We start from the raw sequence: 21,245 nt of genomic DNA on the forward strand, positions 1-21,245 counted from the left end.
TTGACCTCAGTAAAGCCATTTGACTACCCCTGGAGCCTGGTTCTTGCTATGAAAAATACCAAAATAACTAAAATAAAAGTTAAACGTGCTTTGATACAGATAGAAGGCAGTGTGCAGTAAAAATCTTTTAAATAGAGGTTGTTCCACACTTGAGTAAATATAATTTTCTTTCCTTCAGGTGAAGTGAATTTGCAAGAAGGTGACACTGTAACGTTTGGTCATCCTCAAAGTGGAAGTATTGAACCGGGAACCAGAGTTCGACAGCCAAAATCAGAATCTTATTTTCTGGTATTGTTTTTGATTTTCTTTATGCAATGTATTATGAAATTTCTAGGCATGCTATAATTCATTACAATTCAGAGTATAGAGGACTCTCACATTTTATGTATGGCATCCCTTAAGCTTTGAGGCACATTCTTCACCTTTAGGGATGATCAACTCCATAGTGTATATAAAACCCCTTCATTGGATTTGTTGCTTCCCCTGCTCTTTACTCTCCCATGCACACATCTCTGTATCTGCTCCCTGAGGTGTTTTCTAATTACAAGCCCCACCACAATAAAATATTTAGGGTCGGATTAAAAATGAGTCGGCCTGTTATCCGACAGGGCGACTGAGTAATTTACTCTGTCGCCTTGGCGGAGGTACAGACAGCCAAATTGTTAAACGTCAGTGGGCCCGGAGGACATTTCAAGCATTGAGAGGAACTGCTGTCAAGGTGGTTTCTGCCAGTGCATTGTTACTTTGCCAGAGGGCTCTGTCAAACATGACGTATTGCAAAATAAAACATTTTTAAAAAAAACATTCTTCTCGAAACTAAAATTCCTGAGCAGAATTTTCTTTTTGAAATTAAAAAAAAGTGCCCTCTATGGCGAGGAGTGCATTGAGCACTTTTCAGTGCCTCTTACCACCGGATTTGTCCTGGCGCTAACTGGCATTGGAAAAAACAGCTGTATGCTGGCCCATTTAAATTAGGTAGGTAGACCTGTAGCCAAATCTCTGGCGGCTTGCCTACATCTAACTATGGTCAGCCAGAATCAAAACTAGATAAGTGGACCATAATGTTGGCAGAGAGGGAACTCCATCGCTGTTGCAATGGAGTTCCCACTCTGCCAACATTCCAATGTGGTAGATGTATTGAGAATACCCTCTGAAGTAAGTGAGGGTAGAACTTTGAATTAATAAAAATGCCATCATATGGCCAAAATAGATTTTCCAGGGAAAAATTTGAGTTTTTCACCACGAGATTCTGATATTTATAAAAGGACAAAACCAAAGGGGATGATGGACGGAGTGTTGAACATTGCAAGCACTCACTCCCAGTCAACTGATCTGGGTTTAATCCATTCTTTTTTTTAAAACATTTTTATTGCAGAGTTGTAAACAAGGCATCCGGTAAGTCAACCTGTACACGCTTGACATCTCAAAATTCAGCTGCCGTCATAACAATGCACACAGCCATTCAGCCCACATCTCGGGGGCCGGGCGGCGTATCAGTACAGTGACTCAGAGTGTCCAGGCGAGCAGCTCACAGTGACGTCAGGTCAACAGCGTAACGTAGTATCTGCTTTTACACCCTACTAACTCCCTCCCCTCAATCGCCGCCAAATGCGGTCAGCCACTCAGTCGGCTGCACCAGGATTATTCTTGTCCACAGCACCGGTCCACCTTAGCTCCCTCCCGGAGGCGCTGCGCCTACCGCCTACCCAACATCACATTATCGGTATGATCTGGGTTTAATCCATCATCATTCTTTATCTCACTCCGCCACCCCAGTTCAGACATGGCCATATGCAAATCAGTCTGACCCTGTGCCTCATGGGAACAGTCCAGCCAGAACTGCCAAGCCATGTCTTCCTTGGACTGGAAACAAGCATCCTGGGACCGGTTTCTGGCTAATCAGCCGTCATCAGCCAGGCTAGCTTGAATCCAGTGGAAAAGTGAGCAAGGGATCCCTACTCACCACGGACACCTGTGACTTCGGTGGCATTTTGGGGTTTGTTGGACAGGGAGCCGCTTTGGTCCACCGCATTTCACATGCGGTCGACCTGCGGTACTCCTGCTTCCACGCTCCTTTAAGCTACCACACAGGGTTCGTGCAGCAGAGGGGTTCATTGTAGCACTATTGCCATGTCTTGCACTTTATGCTTTATGCTAAACATTCCACCAGAACACACGCTGAGTGGAAGACTACATTGCATTTGGCAAACAAGCACCTTAGACTTGTATTTCTTTCTCCTTTTGTTTTTCTCCCCTACATTCGCTTTCTAAGTCATGATCAGGAGGGTAGATCAGACTATTTAGTCACAGCCACTACCTATAGAACTTTAGGGAATGGCACCCCCTGATCATTCAGAGGACTAATGTAACTCCTCCCCTCTTTTCACTACCTTCGTGCACACACATCACTTCCACATCACTTTCCGGTCCTGATGAAACGCCAGGGATCTCTCTGACCAGCGAGGCGTGAAACATGTCGACCTATTAGGTTACCAGGGCACATTACGCTCCATTTGGTAACTCGTGAACCTACGGGTGTTTTTATTCTGTCAAGGGTACCTCTCCATTAAATATCCCTTTTGGTAACCCTTAGACCGTTTTAAAATGCACAGCACGCACAAGATCACTCTTCACCTAGGACTCTTTCCACACACACCCACATGCACCAAACGGCAGTTCTCAAAAAGATCTCCGCTAAAGAGACCCGTCGGGGGACCCGTAGGGCATTGCACCGCCGGCCCGACGAGGAGCAACTGCCCAATGATGAAGCATGACATCCTTCGGGGTGTGTGAGGGCATCAAGAGACGAGACTTGTCTTCCCCCTCTTCTTACTGAGTCCCAGACCTAGCACACTATCTCCTTTCTTTTCCAACTTGTTTCCCCCCCATTCCCTGGAGTGAGTGCTTGACGTTTGGCATCACTCACTCTGGAACAGTGACCCCCCCCCCTCCCCCCCCCCCCCCCCCCTCCCCCCTTGTTGTTTTCATGGTTAGTTTGGAGCATGGGCACTGGACCATTAACTAGCTCCTGGTCCCCCCCTCCCCCTTTTGACGTTGTATGAATAAAAGCTAGCCTTCTATTCTCTAGCGCCTTTCCTCCTTGTCTAATGCCCTATTTAAATTGGTCATAGGAAGAAGAAAGGACAATAAAAAATGTTCTGAAAGCAGAGTGTTGTAATTCTCCTCCATCTCGCGCAGGACTTGTGCACCCTGGAGGCATGGAATCAGACATGTCAGATTCCATGTGTTCTTTTTAAGGTGAACGTTCTTTTTGGAGACAAGTATTCTGAGCTTGAGGTTTACCTTACACTTAATCTGCAGTAGATAATCTGAGCTGTGGTTCCTCAGAGGGGAGTTATGCTCTGACTCTTAACTCCATTGGCTGGTGTTTAGTTACACTGTGAAGTGCTTAGATTGCATCTAGTACATAGCTAAAGCAATATTTGCTTGTAGATTTGCTGTACAATTATTAACTACTGAGTGTCCCATCTTGGCGAGAGTATAAATCAAACATATAAATGTATAGAAGTGTGCAGGTGGAGTAGCTATGGCACTGGTGGAAGAATGCTCTCCTCCCTAGAGCTTCTTTGAGGCCCACTGAGCTCCATCCTATAATAGGTGCCACCATTTCCATCCAGATTCTTTCCCTGGGCTGTACGTAAGGCATGAATTCCTGATGGACCCTAATCCAAGATATAGTTGACTTCTCCCTCCGTGACAACAGGTAGGCAGTGTTGCAAAATCATCCTGTGCCCTGGGCACCCCCATTTTCTTCTGACTGGTACTGGTGGTCACTGACTGTCCCTAGGCTCTTCCTAACCAAGCCCAGGGCCAGTGCTATGCTGAACACACACTAAGAATATAGTCAAAACAACTTCATTCACTAGGGTACACTATGGCCTAGGGTACCCCTATGATTGGCATGACCTCCCCCTATAAGGCCCTAATACATATTAGGGCAGGGGTAAAAGAACTTTTATGTCTCTAGTATATAATACAGCATGACAGTTTAGAGGCCAGCAGCCTTTTATGAGCTTGCATGTGTGCACTGCTGAGTCATGTGGTCCATTTGAAAGCAGCCCTGTGCTTTTACCATGTCATTTGTGCCCAAACTAGACTTTGGAATTTGGGGCACTTCAAAATTATTAAAATAAAATATTTTGGCATATTCAGTACCCCCAGGGTCTCCCCTGGGGGTCCTGGTGGTGGTGGTGGGGGGAGGGTGGTGGTGGTGGGGGGAGTCGGGTACTTATACCGAGGACCCTTAAAACATAGGTTTTATAAGCCCTGAGTTTAGTAAAATTGCACCTTTCACTTCCCACATTGTAGTAAATCGCTTCCTGAAATCATACATATTCAGAACCCCTAAAGGCTCTCCTAGGTGTTCCAGAAGTGGGGGTCCTGTAGATATAGGCAGGGTCCCTATAAAAGATGTTTTATAAGCCCTGGTGTTGCAGAAATTGTCCAGTTAATTTTCCCCATTGCAGATCCCCCGCCAAATAGGTGTTCGAGGCATATGAGCTGCAGATCACACACTGAGGATAAGATCGCCATCTGGTGTTGGGCTCGGATGATTGCAGGTTGTTGTTGTCTTCGGAGAAGCCTTTGGTCACGAGGTTGGTGACTCCTCCCCTGGACAACAGTGCGCATGGGCATCCACTCCATCGGCAGATTGTTTTTTTCCGCCATTGGGTTCGGATGAACTTTTTTCCGCTCCAGCAGAAAACTTCCAGCAATCGATTTAACTCTTTGATCTTCATTCCATCGACGTCGACATCAACTCGGACCGGTTCCGGAAGCGGCTGATGGACAGGACACCCTTCAAAAAATGCCCCCAGTGTGGAGCGAAGTTCCCCCACAGTGACCACCACGAGGTTTGCAACCTCTGCCTGTCGCCGGAACACAACGAGTCCACCTGTCCAGCTTGTTCCGCTTTCCGTTCGAAGAAGACCCTCCGGGACCGAAGAGCTCGACGCCATATTATGGCCAAACCAGCTCCAGAACCGGAGGACATCTTTGCTCAAGATGTTCCCGAAGACGACACCGAAGATCTCGAGATCGTGTCCGAAGCCGACGATTCCGATGACCTCATCACTCCAGGGCAGCGTGTGAGTACCACCCCCCCTGCCCCTGCCCCATCCAAAAAAGCAGTGGTCAAGACTCCGCCAGTTGGGCCCAGTCGCGACCGGAAATCCTCTTCAGAAGCCCCGCCCTCGGGCCCGGCTCCGAAGACATCTAAGCCTGTGGGTGGCTCGGGCTCGAGCAAACCTCACCTAATTGTGCCTTTAACACCCTCGGCACCCAAACACCCATTGTTGGCACCGAAACAGGCTCCAAGACCGAAATCTCCTTCGGCACAGAAACGTTCCTCGGCACCGAAGTCTCCACCGGCACCGAAACGTTCTTCAACATCGATGCCTGAAAGTCCATCGGCACCGAAAACTCATTCGGCACCGAAACCTCAGTCGGCACCGAAACCTCAGTCGGCACCGAAAAATCAGTCGGCACCGAAAAATCAGTCGGCACCGAAAAATCAGTCGGCACCGAAAAATCAGTCGGCACCGAAAAAATCATCGGAGCCGAAAACTGCGTCCCCGCCGAAACAAGCTCATAAAGACGCGAAGCGGACGTCACAGACACCACCTTCGGAGCCAGATGATCTTTTTCGACCAGATCCTACTCAGAAGCGGATCTACATCAATCCTAAAACGGGACATGTGACTGCCATCCCATATAAAAAGCGGAAGCTGGACACTACACCTCCCCCAGCTCCCATACGGAAAAAGGACTGTGCTACTTCACCACTTCGTCCTTCCTCTCCTGTTTTACCTCCTAACCCGTCCCCCCCTCCTCCTCCTGCTTCTCCTTTACCTTTACCTTTACCTTTACCATCTCCCTATCATTCACCTCCTCCACAGGATGATAATGATGACTTAGGGGGAGGGGCGGACCCTGATTTATTTGATGATCCTGCTGACCCAAACGACCCTTTTACGTTCCCAGACCCAGCACCCATGGATGACTGGTCTTATCCTATACCTGACATGCCTGACCCCACTACCTACCCTTCCAAGCCCTCCCCTCCTGATGACCACCTAGGGTACGGCCAACTTATAAATAGGGCAGCAACATTCCACGGCGTTACAATGCACACAGACGCCATTGAAGAGGACTTCCTCCTTGATACCTTTGAGCAGTCACAAAAGACTGTCCACATACTGCCCATGATCAAAGGGGTTATAAAGCATGCTACTGAAGTCTTTAAGGACCCTGTTCGAGCTAGGGTGCTCAACCCACGCATCGAAAAAAAGTACCGACCAGCCCCGCAAGACCCTGCATACATTAAGGCCCAGCTCCCTTTAGACTCCCTAGTCGTATCAAATGCCAGGAAGCGCGCTAACTCTCAGACAACTGGAGAAACGCCTCCCCCAGACAAGGAGTCTAAGCTTTTAGAAGCCTCGGGCAAACGGGTCGCCGCGCAGGCGGCTAACCATTGGCGTATTGCGAATACCCAGGCCCTGTTAGCCAGGTATGATAGAGCGCATTATGACCAACTTGAGGACCTTATGCAGCATCTGCCTGAACCTTTTAAGTCCCAGGCCTCTGACCTCATCCAAGAAGGCAAATTAATATCTAATGCCTCCATTAAATGCGCCTTAGATGCAGCAGACACTGCTTCTAGAGCGGTCAATACTGGCGTCTTACTCAGACGACATGCCTGGCTCCGTATTTCCGGTTTTAAACCGGAGGTTCAAACCGCAATTCTAGCTCAACCTTTCAACCAAGAGCAGCTATTTGGCCCTGCAGTGGATACTGCATTAGAAAAAATGAAAAAGGATAATGAAACTGCCAAGTCTATGGGAGCACTGCAGTCTCACCAGAACCGGGGTTCCTTTCGTCGCTCCTTTTATAGAGGAGGCTCCAAAAACACATCAACTGAGACCACGTCCACCTTTAAAAATTCTGGACAAACATCCCCTAACAGAGGTTACTTCCGGGGAGGTTATAGGGGAAACAATAACAAAGGTCGAGGACGGGGTAATAACAACAACACCCGCACCTCACCAGCCACCAAACAGTGACTTGCCACCACTCCCCCCAGACCATTCCACTCCGGTCGGGGGACGACTCCAACAATTCCTGCCTGTCTGGACTTCCATCACCACAGACAGGTGGGTAAGACAAATTATCCAGTCTGGCTACTGCCTCGAACTCATACAATCCCCCCCAAACATACCGCCCAAACAACGTCCAATGTCCTCGCATCATCTCTCTCTCCTCAAACAAGAAGTTCAATCCCTGTTACAAAAACATGCGATAGAACCAGTTCCCCTTCAACATCAGGGAAAAGGGGTATATTCTCTATACTTCCTCATTCCCAAAAAGGACAAAACACTAAGGCCCATACTGGATCTCAGACTACTAAACCAGTATATACATTCGGATCATTTTCACATGACCACTCTCCAACAAGTCCTCCCACTTTTACAACAGGGAGACTTCCTCGCCACATTAGACCTCAAGGACGCATACTTTCACATCCCTATGCATCCCGCTCACAGAAAATATCTACGATTTGTGGTAGATGGGCAACACTATCAATTTACAGTTCTCCCATTCGGAGTAACAACAGCACCCAGAGTGTTCACCAAGTGCCTAGCAGTCGTGGCAGCGCATCTCAGAAGACAACAGATCCATGTCTTCCCCTATCTGGACGATTGGCTCATAAAAGCCAATACATACCAAAAATGCGTTCTCCACACTCATCGCACGATTCAAACTCTCCACGATTTGGGATTCACTATCAACTACCCCAAATCCCACCTACAACCTTCCCACTTACATCAGTATCTAGGAGCAACCATAGATACATCCAAAGCCATTGCCTATCCCAGCACAGCCAGGATAGCCAGTATACAAAATCTCATCTCTCAATTTCAAACTCATCCATCTCTTCCAGCAAGAGTGTTCATGCAGCTCCTAGGCATGATGGCGTCGTGCATCTCCATAGTCCCACACGCACGACTTCAAATGCGTCCCTTACAAGAATGCTTAGCACAACAGTGGAACCAAGCTCACGGACAACTTACCGATCTGGTGTTGGTGGACAGTCGCTCACTTCGATCACTGAAATGGTGGAACACCATCAACCTGTCCAAAGGGAGACCGTTCTTAGAGCCTCTTCCACAAGTTGTGCTAACTACAGACGCATCTCTCACGGGGTGGGGAGCCCACCTCCTCCACCATACCACTCAGGGCAGATGGACCAGCCAACAAAAACTGCTCCACATCAACCACCTGGAACTCTTAGCAGTGTTCCTAGCACTAAAATCCTTTCAAATTCACCTAAAGAACAAAACTGTCCTCATACGCACAGACAACATGACGACAATGTATTATATACAGAAACAGGGAGGGACACACTCTCTCCAACTGTCCCAACTGGCACAGCAAATCTGGAGATGGGCAATTCCCCAAAACATCTACCTGTTAGCAGAACATCTCCCAGGGATCCACAATCAAGTGGCCGACCTCCTAAGTCGCCACACACAACAGATCCACGAATGGGAACTACACCCCAAAGTTCTACTCCCCTTCTTCCAAAAGTGGGGACAACCAGACATAGACCTGTTCGCCACCGCCGAAAACACAAAATGCCCAACCTTCGCCGCCAGGTTTCCACACCCACAGTCGAAGGGCAATGCCCTATGGATGAACTGGTCAGGCAGATTTGCGTACGCCTTTCCGCCTCTCCCACTAGTTCCATTTGTGGTACGCAAACTGAAACAACAGTCACTAACACTAATACTAGTGGCTCCCACTTGGGCACGTCAACCGTGGTTCACCACACTTCTGGAACTATCTTTAGTTCCACATCAAAAGCTACGCCTCTCCCCGGATCTATTAACCCAGAACCATGGAGAAATCAGACACCCAGATCCTCAAACACTGAACCTAGCGATCTGGCTCCTGAGGTCCTAGAGTTCGGTTACCTCAATCTCCCTCCAGACTGTATGAATATCATAAAGGAAGCCAGACGACCTACTACTAGAGCGTGTTATGCCGCTAAATGGAAACGATTTGCCATCTACTGCGCTAATAATGACATACATCCATTGGATGCTTCCATCCAAAACATCATTTGCTATTTACTACACTTGCAAAGATGCAATCTAGCGTATTCCTCTATACGATTACACCTAGCAGCCTTGGCAGCCTACTTGCAAAATAGGCAACACCTGTCCCTTTTTAAGGTACCAGCCATCAAAGCGTTTATGGAAGGTCTCAAAAGGATTCTTCCCCCAAGATTGCCACCTGCCCCAGTGTGGAATCTCAATGTGGTTCTAACAAGACTCATGGGCCCCCCATTTGAACCTATGCACAAATGTGAATTGCAATTCCTAACATGGAAGGTAGCCTTCCTTATCGCTATCACTTCCCTGCGCAGAGTAAGTGAAATACAAGCCCTTACACTTGAAGAACCTTTCTTACAACTACACCGTAACAAAGTGGTTCTTAGGACAAACCCTAAATTTCTTCCAAAAGTGATTTCCCCTTTCCACCTTAACCAATCAGTAGAACTACCGGTCTTTTTCCCAAATCCAGACTCGGTAGCTGAAAGGGCCCTACATACCTTAGATGTTAAAAGAGCCTTGCTTTATTACATCGACAGAACAAAACCTTTTCGAAAGACAAAACAACTCTTTGTTGCTTTCGCGCCACCACACAAAGGCAACCCGATCTCCAAATCAGGAATAGCCAGGTGGATAGTTAAATGCATCCAAATATGCTACCTCAAGGCTAAACGTACACTCACAGTTCCCCCTAGGGCGCACTCCACGCGTAAAATAGGGGCTTCTATGGCCTTCTTAGGCAATATTCCCTTAGAAGACATTTGCAAGGCAGCCACATGGTCTACCACGCATACCTTCACTAAACACTATTGTGTTGACGTGCAGGCCAAACAACAGGCCTCCGTGGGCCAGGCTGTCCTAAAAACTTTATTTCAAACTGCTGCAACGGATACAGGCGACCACCGCTAAGGGGAGCACTGCTGTATAATCTATCCTCAGTGTGTGATCTGCAGCTCATATGCCTCGAACGGAATATGCTACTTACCAGTATGCATCTGTTCTTGGCATGTAGAGCTGCAGAGTCACACACGCCCGCCCGCCTCCCCGGGACCTGTATCTGTTCCAGCATCCGTCTTACTTAGACATTACACATGGACATCCTTTCTTTCTTTTCTATATACTCCATCTTTTCCCAACATGGCGAAAAACAATCTGCCGATGGAGTGGATGCCCATGCGCACTGTTGTCCAGGGGAGGAGTCACCAACCTCGTGACCAAAGGCTTCTCCGAAGACAACAACAACCTGCAATCATCCGAGCCCAACACCAGATGGCGATCTTATCCTCAGTGTGTGACTCTGCAGCTCTACATGCCAAGAACAGATGCATACTGGTAAGTAGCATATTCCTAACATTGCAAGAAGTTATTAATAATTCTTGCCAGGAGAATCAGAAAAATATTATTCAAGAACTTACTAGAATGGTATTGATAACTCCAACAATATACTGTTGTTGAATTTATCCTAGAATGTACAGACAAGACGTTACATGACTTTCTTGTCTGGAAGCCAAAATTCAGCATTCCAGTGATCTGTCCTGATTGGTCAGAGTTGCGTGCTACATAGGAATGCCAGAGAAGGGGGAAGGGTAATAAACAATGATCTTCAATAAAAGGAGGAGACCGGTAGTAGAAGCCAGTTTCATTTACACCCCTACTCTTTGAACCCAGCTAGATGGCAAGCTTAAGGAAGGAATGTGCAGATGCCAGGGGGTGGGAGAATATGGAGATAGCCATCCTGAAGGTTGGTTTAGGCAGCTCTTGCCTCTCTGCTGGAACGTTAGCCAATTTGAATTTTGGAGAAATAGACACCATTGAGCCACACTTTAGAGGAAATGGTCATGCTCTGGGATGTTGTCCTTCACCTCATGGAACAGGATTGCCCTCCTTTGTCATCCCAGAGAACACTGAATAAGTATCTGAGAGGGGCAGTGCCTCTCAGATCTGCTGCTTGAAAGTGTCTATGGTGGTAATTTGATTTGCACCAACCAGGCACTGCAGTCTGACTGACTGCACCTGCTGCTCAATCTGAAACTACAGCCCTGTGGATCAAACCTGCGTCAAAAGGACTAAAAGGTGGACTCCCTGCAAGCTACAGGTTAACAGAGCTCACCTCCAAGAATCCCCATCAATGAGTACTACCAGTGGATTTTGTAAGCATATTATCCAAGTGGATTGTCGGAATTGAAGTCTCAAACTTTCAGGGACCATTTTGGAGCTCCCAGATTCTTTGAATAGGTTTTGAACACTCTGGGACCCTGAAAGGAACTTTAGAAAGAAGTTCCAGAAGTTTGGAGAACTTTGGAGAAAAAACTTCATAAGAGGACTGACTCGACCCGGCCAGCGAAGTCAGCGATCCTTAACCACGAGCTGGCCTCCCCTCCAGGTTCGTTCCACTGAAAAGGTCCGGAGGTCCGTCTTCCAGATTTGACCTGGAGTTGGTCAATACCCAACCGGGTGAACCCTCACCAAATCCAGGCTGATCAAGAGCATGATGGGGCCTTGGGAGAAAAGGCTCCATAAAAAGTTTGAGTCCAAATGAAGAAAAGGTGACCGGGACCAATTGCGAAAGTCAAGCCTCCCACCTTCAACCGCGAGCTGGCCTGGATCTCTGGTTTTTCCCACCGGAAAGCTCCAGAGGTTGGACTTCCACAAGTTTGACTGGGATGTTGTTGCAAGTCAGTGCACCCTCACCAAATCCAGACTGGCTGAGAGTTTCGAGGGACCCAGGGAAGAATAGCTCCAGAAAAGTTTCCAAGTTAGAAGGTAAAAACTTGACTGAGACCTACCGTGAGTGGTAGCTGCGCGGGGCTCTATCGCAGTCGGCCTGAAACTGAAGTTTTCTCAGTCTAGCCTGACCAGATGTCCCAATAGGCACTATAGGTTTCTATGGGCTATATAGTGCTAAATCTTTAAAAAATCACATCTCTGGTTCCCTACATTGGATATTTTATGTTTTGGTGTCATTTTGAAGCTAAAAATATTTCCTATTTTTATAAATTGGTGTTGGAATTTCACTGTGTGTTGTGTCTTAATTATTTACTGAATTGGTGTTTTTAAATGCTTTACATACCTGTATTTGAAGTTAAGCCTGCGTGCTCGCTGCCAAGCTACCAAGGATTGAGTATGGGAATAATTTTCTGAGACCTATTCTGAGCCTTATATTGTGTTAGTGGCCTTATTGCCAGTGTTAGACAGGCATTTACCTCTACTTACAACCCACTTTCCAAAAGGGAGGAATTGCAAAATGTCTGTTTTCTAGCGACTAGCTAGCTTGCTGGAGAAGTTTCTGAGCACAGGGCTCTATCCATGGTCTGAGTCCACCGTTGCGGACCGGGTGACTCGATGTGCTTTGGTGTGGAGTAGTGGTTCCATTACAGTGGAAATGGCCTACCACAGGCCGAGGCAGTTGGAGGGCTGCATGGGCTGCTGAGACCGTTGCAGACAAAAGGATCACAAGGACCAACCATTTGGGGATGGAGGGCCCACACTGCAGCTCTGTACAGCAGCATCTCCTTGATGGTCAGAGGGAGGACGCGGGCCCACACACATCAGTTCGACCCAGCCAGAAAAGCACTGTGAGGTGGCAACCCATTAACCCTTCTGAACAATGATGGAGGCCTGGAGGTATGCTGCATTGTTTGTTGACAGGCATACTTTAGGGGTGCTGCATTACCTAGAGAAGGATGCAGTCATCAGTTTGGACCCTAGAGTGCCACTTTCCTGCTGCACATCTGGCCGCTACAACACTTTAGCCCTTACACCCTGAGGTCTGGTTGTATAGGGTCAGTACACCTTCTCTGTGGAGTCTGCTGAATGAAAACATTTGGACCAGCAACCAGGAAGACGTGAGAACCTCAGTGAACCCTCCTGGTTAAACCATGAAAGCACTCCAGAGTCTTACTCTATCCACATTACCCAATGGCATTCAATAGCTAGTTCTTGCATGTCTGTGATGCCTTACATTCCAACCCCCAAAAATATGCAGGGAGGAATCTGATTATTTTGCCTCCATTGTGACCACTGCAGAACAAGATACTATAGATGTAATTTGAGAGAGTGGGAGGGAGGAGTGTATCCCTGTCGGGGCCCTATGGATCTAACTGGGAGTGACCTTGTATCCTTACGAACTGTAAAAGCTGAATTGAGAGATTAAAGCTAGGACCTGAACTCTGATCCATGGTCAAAATAGATACAGAATTGACTGACTTACTCTACGGGAACAAGACTGGTGGTGGTGGAAATGTAGGTAAATGTATGTCTCGTAAACTCTGCCTTAGTGAAGATGTTACTTGACACACTAAAATAGAAGCAGCTGCAGTGAAGTGCGAAAACTTGGAGAATGCAATCAGATAGGGGATGAGATAGGCTTCAAGGGCCATGAATAGGTGTTTGATCGAATATACATTGACACATTTATGACTCAGACAGAGACAGGAAGGTCACAAGCCCTGAAACCCACTTGTTCGAGGCATATGAGCTGCAGATCACACACTAGCATAGTAGATCGTCATCTGGTGTTGGGCTCGGATGCTTGCACCTTGTTGTTGTCTTGGAAGAAGTCTTTGTAGTCAGGAGATAGGTGACTCCTCCCTCGGACGATAGTGCGCATGGGCATCGACTCCATTGTTCGATTGTTTTTTTCTGCCATTGGGTTCGGATGCAACTTTTCCGCTCCGGTTTAAAACCTCAATTTCAAACTTTTTCGAAGCGCAAAACTTCCATAACAACCATAGAATCACTTTCATCTTCGACCCGACTTCATCGGCTCGATTCCGGACGTCGACGCGGGCTACTGGGCCTATCCACGCCGTAAGGCCTACGGCTCATTGAAAGGACGCCATTTAAAAAATGCCCTCAGTGTGGAGCAAAATTTCCGCACAGTGATCATCACAATGCCTGCAACCTGTGGCTATCACCTGAACACGAGTCCAGCTGTCCAGCCTGCGCATCCTTTCGATCGAAGCAAGACTATTCGAGATCGAAGGGCTCGGCGACACATCGTGGCACAGAGACCAGCTCCGGAACCAGAGGACATCTTTGATGAAGGCCCCGATGTCCCGGATGAAGATTCCGAGGATCTCAATTGTCTCAGAGGCAGAAAACTCAGACGACCTCATCACTCCTGGGCAACGTGAGAGTACTGCTGCCCCTACCCCAACCCCTCCAAAACCAAAGGCAGTGGTCAAGACTTGGCCTGTTGGCCCCAGTCGAGACCGAAAACATCCTTCAGAAGCCCCGCCTCCGGGCTTGGCTCCGAAGAAAAAAGACCAGCCTTCTGGTAGCGCGGGACCGAGCAAACCGCATGTAATTGTCCCGCTGGCACCTTCGGCACCGAAGCCAAAAGAACACTCTGCTCCGAAATCGGCGCTGACGCCTTCCACCTCCAAATTGGCCCCGAAAATGCCAAAGCCCCTAGATAAGCCAGCTTCGAACGTTCCCAAGCCTAAAGATTCAGCTTCGGTTCCGAAACCAACATCCTTGGCACCGAAACAGAAGCCTAAGGACTTTGATACGCCTCCTAAGGCCAAAACCCATAAGGATCAAGCACAGCCTTGCTCGGAAGTGAAAAAAATCGGCACTGAAAGCCGTTACAGAGGAACTAGAACTTTTCATCCAGATGCTATCGATCCAAGGCAGAAAAAGATTTATGTAAACCCAAAAACAGGACATGTCACGGCTATGCCATGTAAAGAACGAAAACTGGACACACCATCTGCTCCAGTTCTGTATTAGGGGATCTCTGTGTATAGTCATAATCTAGTGAATAGTCCCGCCCATGTGCGGGGACCCCGGAGCAATAAAAAATAATCTCTTAAGTTGTCAAGCCATGCAGACCTGCATCTACACTTAAGAGAGAATTTGAAAGACAGATAATGCAGCCTATATCCACAGGCTACACTGTCCAGTACTTCAACTAGAAAATTCCACCAACATCCACAAACAGCACTGCCTGCCCAGCTTTTTCCACAGAGAAAAACCTGCCTCTACCAGCAAAAGCCTCTGGAATGATACAGAGGGAGGAATGGACAGACAAGCCCCATAGGCTGCCATTATGTGGCTCAGAACAGGATACTGTGCCTTTAAGAAAACTTTCCAGAACTTTTCCAGTATCCCAGAATGCACAGCAGGTCCCTTTTACTTTCAGTTCTTTTTACCGGCTCCTGCTAGCAGGACCCTGGAGCATTGAGCTCTCCCTTTTCAAGGGTTGCTTTGGATTTGTTCACTTTTCAAGTGATAGATTTAGTAACTTGTTGCCTTCCTTCTTGTGAGTGCTCTGTGTGGTCAACATGCCTGGCTTGTTTGACAGGTGCCCAGAGTGCGAGAGGAAGAAGGCCAAGTCGGACCCACACAGGGTGTGCATCGTCTGCCTTCCCCAGTCCCATGTCCCGGAGGAGTGTGACATTTGCCGATCCTTACCAGCCAGGACCCTGAAGGAAAGGATGAAGATCAGGCTTCTTGGCCAGGAGGACAGAAGGCTGAGGGCACAAGGTGGGTCAGGAAGGGCTGATTCTGCCCATGCTGAGGCCCCTGGGGGGCTCCCCAGGGGTAGGAAGCCCAGCAAATGTCCCCATTCTCCGTCGACGTCGACTACGGCATCGAGGGGGATGGCTGCAGTCTGCTCACGGTCTCCCCAGGGCTCTGGGGAGAAACGGCATCGACGCTTGCCGTCGAGGGAGCTGAGCAGCCCGCCGTCGACGACATCAGCATCTTCGTCTACGCCGTCGACTTCTCCGAGTCATCGGCGTCGAGACCAGTTCCGGCGTCGGCGCTCGCCGTCGAGGCGAGGTCGCCGTTCGCCATCGGCGAAGAGGAGACGGTCGCCGTCGAGGTGATCCCCGACTTCGAGGACGGGTCCCAGGCGTTCGCCGTCAAAGAGGCGTTCGCCGCCGAGGAGGCGTTCGCCGTCGAGGAGGCGTTCATGGACACCGAGGCAGCGCAGGAGGAGTCCTGATGCCGGCAGTTTCTCGGGGTCACGAGGGGAGAGAACGGAGTCACCGGGCTCAATGTACTCAGTGGTGTATACCCCTCCTAAGCCGAGGTCGCCACCCTGTCCTCCTTTGCCAAGGGAGCCCTCACCGCCGCCTCCTCCACCGCCACCACCGCCGCCTCCTCATCCTCCTCCTCCCCCTCCTCCACCGCATAGCATTCCGCCTCGCACGCCGTCGGGCCCACCGGTGGCCCCGCCACGGTCTGTGTCGTTGCCTCGGTATCCGACGCCACCGAAGAGGACTCCGAAGCGGCCGCAGCCGAGCAGGTCGCACTCCCGCTCCCGCTCCGGACTGAGAGGAAGGTCACGGAGCCGTGGACGGGCATCGTCGACATCTGGGCGACGCCGCAGGTGGCGCAGCGCCAGATCCCGCACCCAATCGTCTGTCAGGGACTACTCTCCGACGCTGTCGGACTTGCCAAGGACAGGAGTATCGCCTGTCGACGATATCGTCGCCTTCCAGGAGGTGCTACTGAGGGGTGCCGCCAAACTAGGGATCACGGTGACGGTGCCAATACCTACGACGTCCGTGATCTTTGAGACGCTGCACCAGAAGCACCTGTCTCGCCCCCTGCTGCCGCTAGTGCCGGGATTGCTGGAGCCCGGTACGGAGTTGTTCGTCACTCCAGCGGTAACGAAATCTGCCCCCTCTAGGCTCCTGAAGAAGTATTGGGTGCCGGAAATTGGACCCGGCCTTTCTGAGGATGGACCCGAAACCGGACTCGGTCATTGTGACGGCAGCAAGGAAGCAGCATGCGACCACGCCTTCCTCGACAGTGCCGCCTGATAAGGATAGCCGTTGGCTAGATTCTGCGGGCAGAAAGGTCTGTGGGACGGTTTCTACCACCATGAAGGCGGCAAGTGCCGGGGCTCTGTTGGGGCGCTACGACCGTGCCCTGTGGGAGTCTCTCCAGCAGTACGCGGAGCTGCTGCCTCGCGACAAGAAGGAGGACTTTCTGGAGACTTTGCGTGAGGGGATGCTGGTGTCGAATCAGATCATCAGTGCGGCGGCTGATGTGTCTCTGTTAGCGGCACATGGCTATTGTCATGGCATCCACCAACGGCGTCACGCTTGGCTCCGCCTTACCTCACTCAAACCAGAGGCACAGCAACGAGTGGCCAACCGGCCTTTCTCGGGGGAGACCCTGTTCGGCAAGCATGCGAACGACGAAATGGCCCGCATGAAGACAGAGGCAGAGACCCTGACGGCTGTCGGGTTGGAGAAGCCTGAAAGGAAAAAGCACCCGTTCCAGAGACAGTTCGGGGCGGCCGGAAGAGGGCGTGGGCAGCCCTCGGGACAGCAGCAACAACAGCAGCAGCAGTTCCGCAAACCCTTCCAGAAGCGCCAGAAGGGTAGAGGAGGCCAGCAGTCCGCTACAGCGTCCAAGGGCCCGGCTGGGTCTCGGCCCTGAGCGGTTACTTCCCCTGCAACCGTTACCCACTCCAGTGGGGGGAAGCGTTCAATTTTTTCTGGCAGAGTGGAGAAAAATTACTCAGGACAAGTGGGTGCTGAATATTGTTTGCAATGGATACAGTCTTCGGTTCATCAGCCCGCCTCCAGCGATTCCGCCGGTCAGCTCACAGTATCAACTGCGAGAGCTCCAGGCGGAGGCAGACATCCTGTTGAGGAAGAAGGCGGTGGAAGACGTACCTCTGTCTCAAAGGGGAAGAGGTCTGTACTCTCGGTTCTTCCTGGTTCGCAAGAAGGACAAGAACGAGTATAGGCCCATTCTGGATTTGCGGCAAGCAAACAAATGGATTCGCAGAGAGAAATTCCGCATGCTATCGTTGCATCAGATTTACCCTCAGCTGCAACGGGGAGATTGGCTCTGTGCCATAGACCTACAGGATGCGTACTTCCATGTGCCCATTGCACGGAAGCACAGGAAGTTCCTGCGGTTCCAAGTCGGCGCCAATCATTATCAATACACAGTACTGCCATTCGGGCTGAAGTCTGCGCCCAGGACCTTCTCGAAGTGCATGGCGGTGGTAGCCGCACACCTGCGGAGGAACAAGGTGTTTGTCTACCCGTACCTGGACGATTGGTTGATCAAGGCCGCCTCCTTCTCGGAAGCACAAGCGCACTTCCAGAAGACATGCGTTCTCTTGAACAAGCTGGGGTTGCACGTCAATATGTCCAAGTCTGTCCCGACTCCGGTCCAGTGCATACAGTACTTGGGGGCCTCCATCAATACGCTGTCAGCAAGCGTGTCTGCTTCGGAGGAGAGACGGTTATCACTCCTTCGGAAGGCTCAGGCTCTTCTGACCGCCCCATCGACGACAGTGAGGAAGATGTCTTCGCTGCTGGGATCGATTGCCTCATGTATCTTCCTCACTCCTCACGCACGGCTGCACATGAGACCACTGCAGGAGTGCTTGGAGGATCAGTGGGATCAGAGGACAGGTTCTTGGGACGACAAGATATGGCTGTCTCTGCATGCTCTTCAGTCGCTGAAGTGGTGGTTGTGAGAAGTTGGCCTGCGGACCCTACTCTCCTACAGTGGTGCTCGGCGGAAAATCTCCTCAAGGGGGTTCCCTTCCACAAGGACATTCCCACGCAGAGGATCGTGACGGATGCGTCTCTCCAAGGCTGGGGAGCGCATTCCGGAGACTTACAGATACAAGGAAAGTGGTCCCCGTTGGAGTCGACGTACCACATCAATTTCTTGGAACTCAGAGCCGTTTACTTGGCATTGAAGGCCTTCCATCCGTCCTTCCAGGCCAACTCACTGCTGGTACAGACGGACAATACAACCACGATGTATTACCTCAACAAGCAGGGGGGTCAAGATCACGCACTAGGTCGCAGGAGGCGCAGTCGATCTGGCACTGGCTTCTGGCGCGAGGACTGACGATCACGGCCACGCATCTGTTCAGGCGGACGCACTGAGCAGAATGATTCAGGAAAACCACGAATGGGTAATAAACGACAAAGTACTAGGGGACGTCTTCGCAAGGTGGGGTACTCCAGACGTAGATCTGTTCGCCACCGCCGAAAACAGCAAATGCCGAGACTTCGCATCCTGGTACTACCAGCGGGGGACGCTGGGGAATGCACTATGGATCGACTGGTCGAACAGCTTTTTGTACGCTTTTCCACCCATTCCCCTGATTCCGGCGGTGCTCATCAAGCTGTCCCAGTCCGGGGCGCGGATGATCCTGATTGCCCCGAAATGGCCCAGACAGTGGTGGTTCACGGACCTGCTTCACCGGTCTCTCTTTCCTCACATACGGCTGCCGTGCAGGCCGGACCTTCTCACGAGGTTCGGGGGGCGGGTAGTGCACCCCAACCTCTCGTCTTTGAGTTTGGCGGCATGGCTCCTGAGATAGTGCAATATGGCCATTTGAATCTACCAGCAGATTGCATGGATATACTGAAGGAGGCTAAGCGACCTTCCACTAGGACGTCCTATGCTTACAAGTGGAAGAGATTCTGCATCTGGTGCAAGTCCAAGAACTTTGACCCGACGACATGTAAGGAAGATGTCATTCTTCCGTACCTTTTGCATTTGGCGCAGTCTGGCCTTAATTTCCATTCCATTGAGGTTCATCTCGCTGCTCTGACTGCTTACAGGAAATGCCCTTCACAGACTTCCTTTTTAGGTCTCGCGAGCCAAAGGCTCGAAGAGACATTTTATATCTGGGCTTTACAAAGTGCTGCCGTGGCCTAAAGCTACAGTGCATGTGCGCGGGCGCGCGCGCCGCGCTTACTTTCACTTTCGCGGCCGCACGGCCGCTTTGATCACGATCACTTTCAATTTCGCGGCCGCAGACCCAGCCTCCTCTGCCAGCACACCCACAACTGGCAACATTACTAGCGCTTGTTTTTCTTTAGGTCTGACCCGAACTGGTGTGGGCGGGAGAAAAACAACAGGGTACTTGGTCAGCAAACTTCGAAGAGCACAGTCGAATACCTTGAGGCGCACCCCGATCGCACCTGCAGTCTGCCAAGGTTTATTGATGCTATGATTTGTCTGCAGCAACTGCAAAAATGGTCTTTTTTAATTTTATTTTCATCATGGATTTTCCCTCCTTTAGAGTCGCACCTCTGCAGGCTGCAAGCACCGCATTCACGCTGCTTCCTTCTTCCAGCCACGGCAGGGGGAGCATATTAGCCCGCTACACCCGCGATCCTTCTTGCACTGCGCCGCCTCAGCTCGCGGAGACCGGGCTCCCCGGGCGGTTCCATCCCTGCAGCCGCGCGCGTTCCTCGCAGGTCGCTCGGGCCTTGCTGCTGGCACTTTGCTGGCACTTTGATCATTTTGAAATCCGCCGCAGTCCAGCTCGGGCGCCCTCACCGCACAGCCAGTCTTCATTTCTTGTTTGATTTCTTCGTTTTGTTATGTTTTTTTGGGGAAAAATATCAGCAACCGCTGACTTCCACACTAGACCCCGGCCGGCAGACCAAGGCTGTGCCGCGCTGGCGTCTCTGGTTTGGCCCCTTCACTGCAGCCTCATGTGCAGCGCCCGCCCAACTCACCGGCCCCGGCCCGCCGATGCAGAGCCCAGCGAGTGCCAGCGCCTCAGTGTCACAGCTCAGGAGGATCAGGCTGCGAAGTACCAGCTCACCGCTCCGCCCGATCAGAGTCTCCTGGGCTGTGTGCCTCCCGGGCCTCACGGTCTCCTAGGCCCGGCGCCGCTCTGTCCAGCTGCACGCCGCACGCTGCTGCACGCCACACACTGCTGCACGCCACACACTGCTGCACGCCGCACACTGCTGCACGCCGCACACTGCTGCACGCCACACACTGCTCCACGCCACACACTGCTCCACGCCTCACACTGCTGCTCGCCACACACTGCTGCACGCCGCACGCCGCACACTGCTGCACGCTGCACACTGCTGCACGCCGCACACTGCTGCACGCCGCACACTGCTGCACTCCGCACACTGCTGCACGCCTCACACTGCTGCACGCCTCACACTGCTGCACGCCTCACACTGCTGCTCGCCGCACGCTGCTGCACGCCGCACGCTGCTGCACGCCTCACACTGCTGCACGCCTCACACTGCTGCACGCCGCACACTGCTGCACGCTGCACACTGCTGCACGCCGCACACTGCTGCACGCCGCACACTGCTGCACGCCGCACACTGCTGCACGCCTCACACTGCTGCACGC

General features: G+C 50.9%; 1 protein-coding gene across 6 annotated transcripts in view; it reads left to right on the forward strand.

Annotated features, from left to right (window-relative positions):
• NUGGC (nuclear GTPase, germinal center associated) overlaps positions 1–21,245 on the forward strand; it is a 1,337,967-nt gene that overhangs the window by 241,783 nt on the left and 1,074,939 nt on the right. For all 6 annotated transcript variants that reach the window (XR_014961415.1, XM_085604518.1, XM_085604516.1 and 3 more), the window contains one exon: positions 179–288. Coding sequence is in view for 3 of the 6 variants with exons in the window: in XM_085604518.1 (XP_085460644.1) it covers positions 179–288 (110 nt within the window). In the remaining 3 variants the exon portion in view is untranslated. The remainder of the gene's footprint in view (positions 1–178; positions 289–21,245) is intronic.

This window comes from Triturus cristatus, chromosome 5_1, assembly GCF_964204655.1.
Source record: "Triturus cristatus chromosome 5_1, aTriCri1.1, whole genome shotgun sequence".
Classification (NCBI taxonomy): domain Eukaryota; kingdom Metazoa; phylum Chordata; class Amphibia; order Caudata; family Salamandridae; genus Triturus; species Triturus cristatus.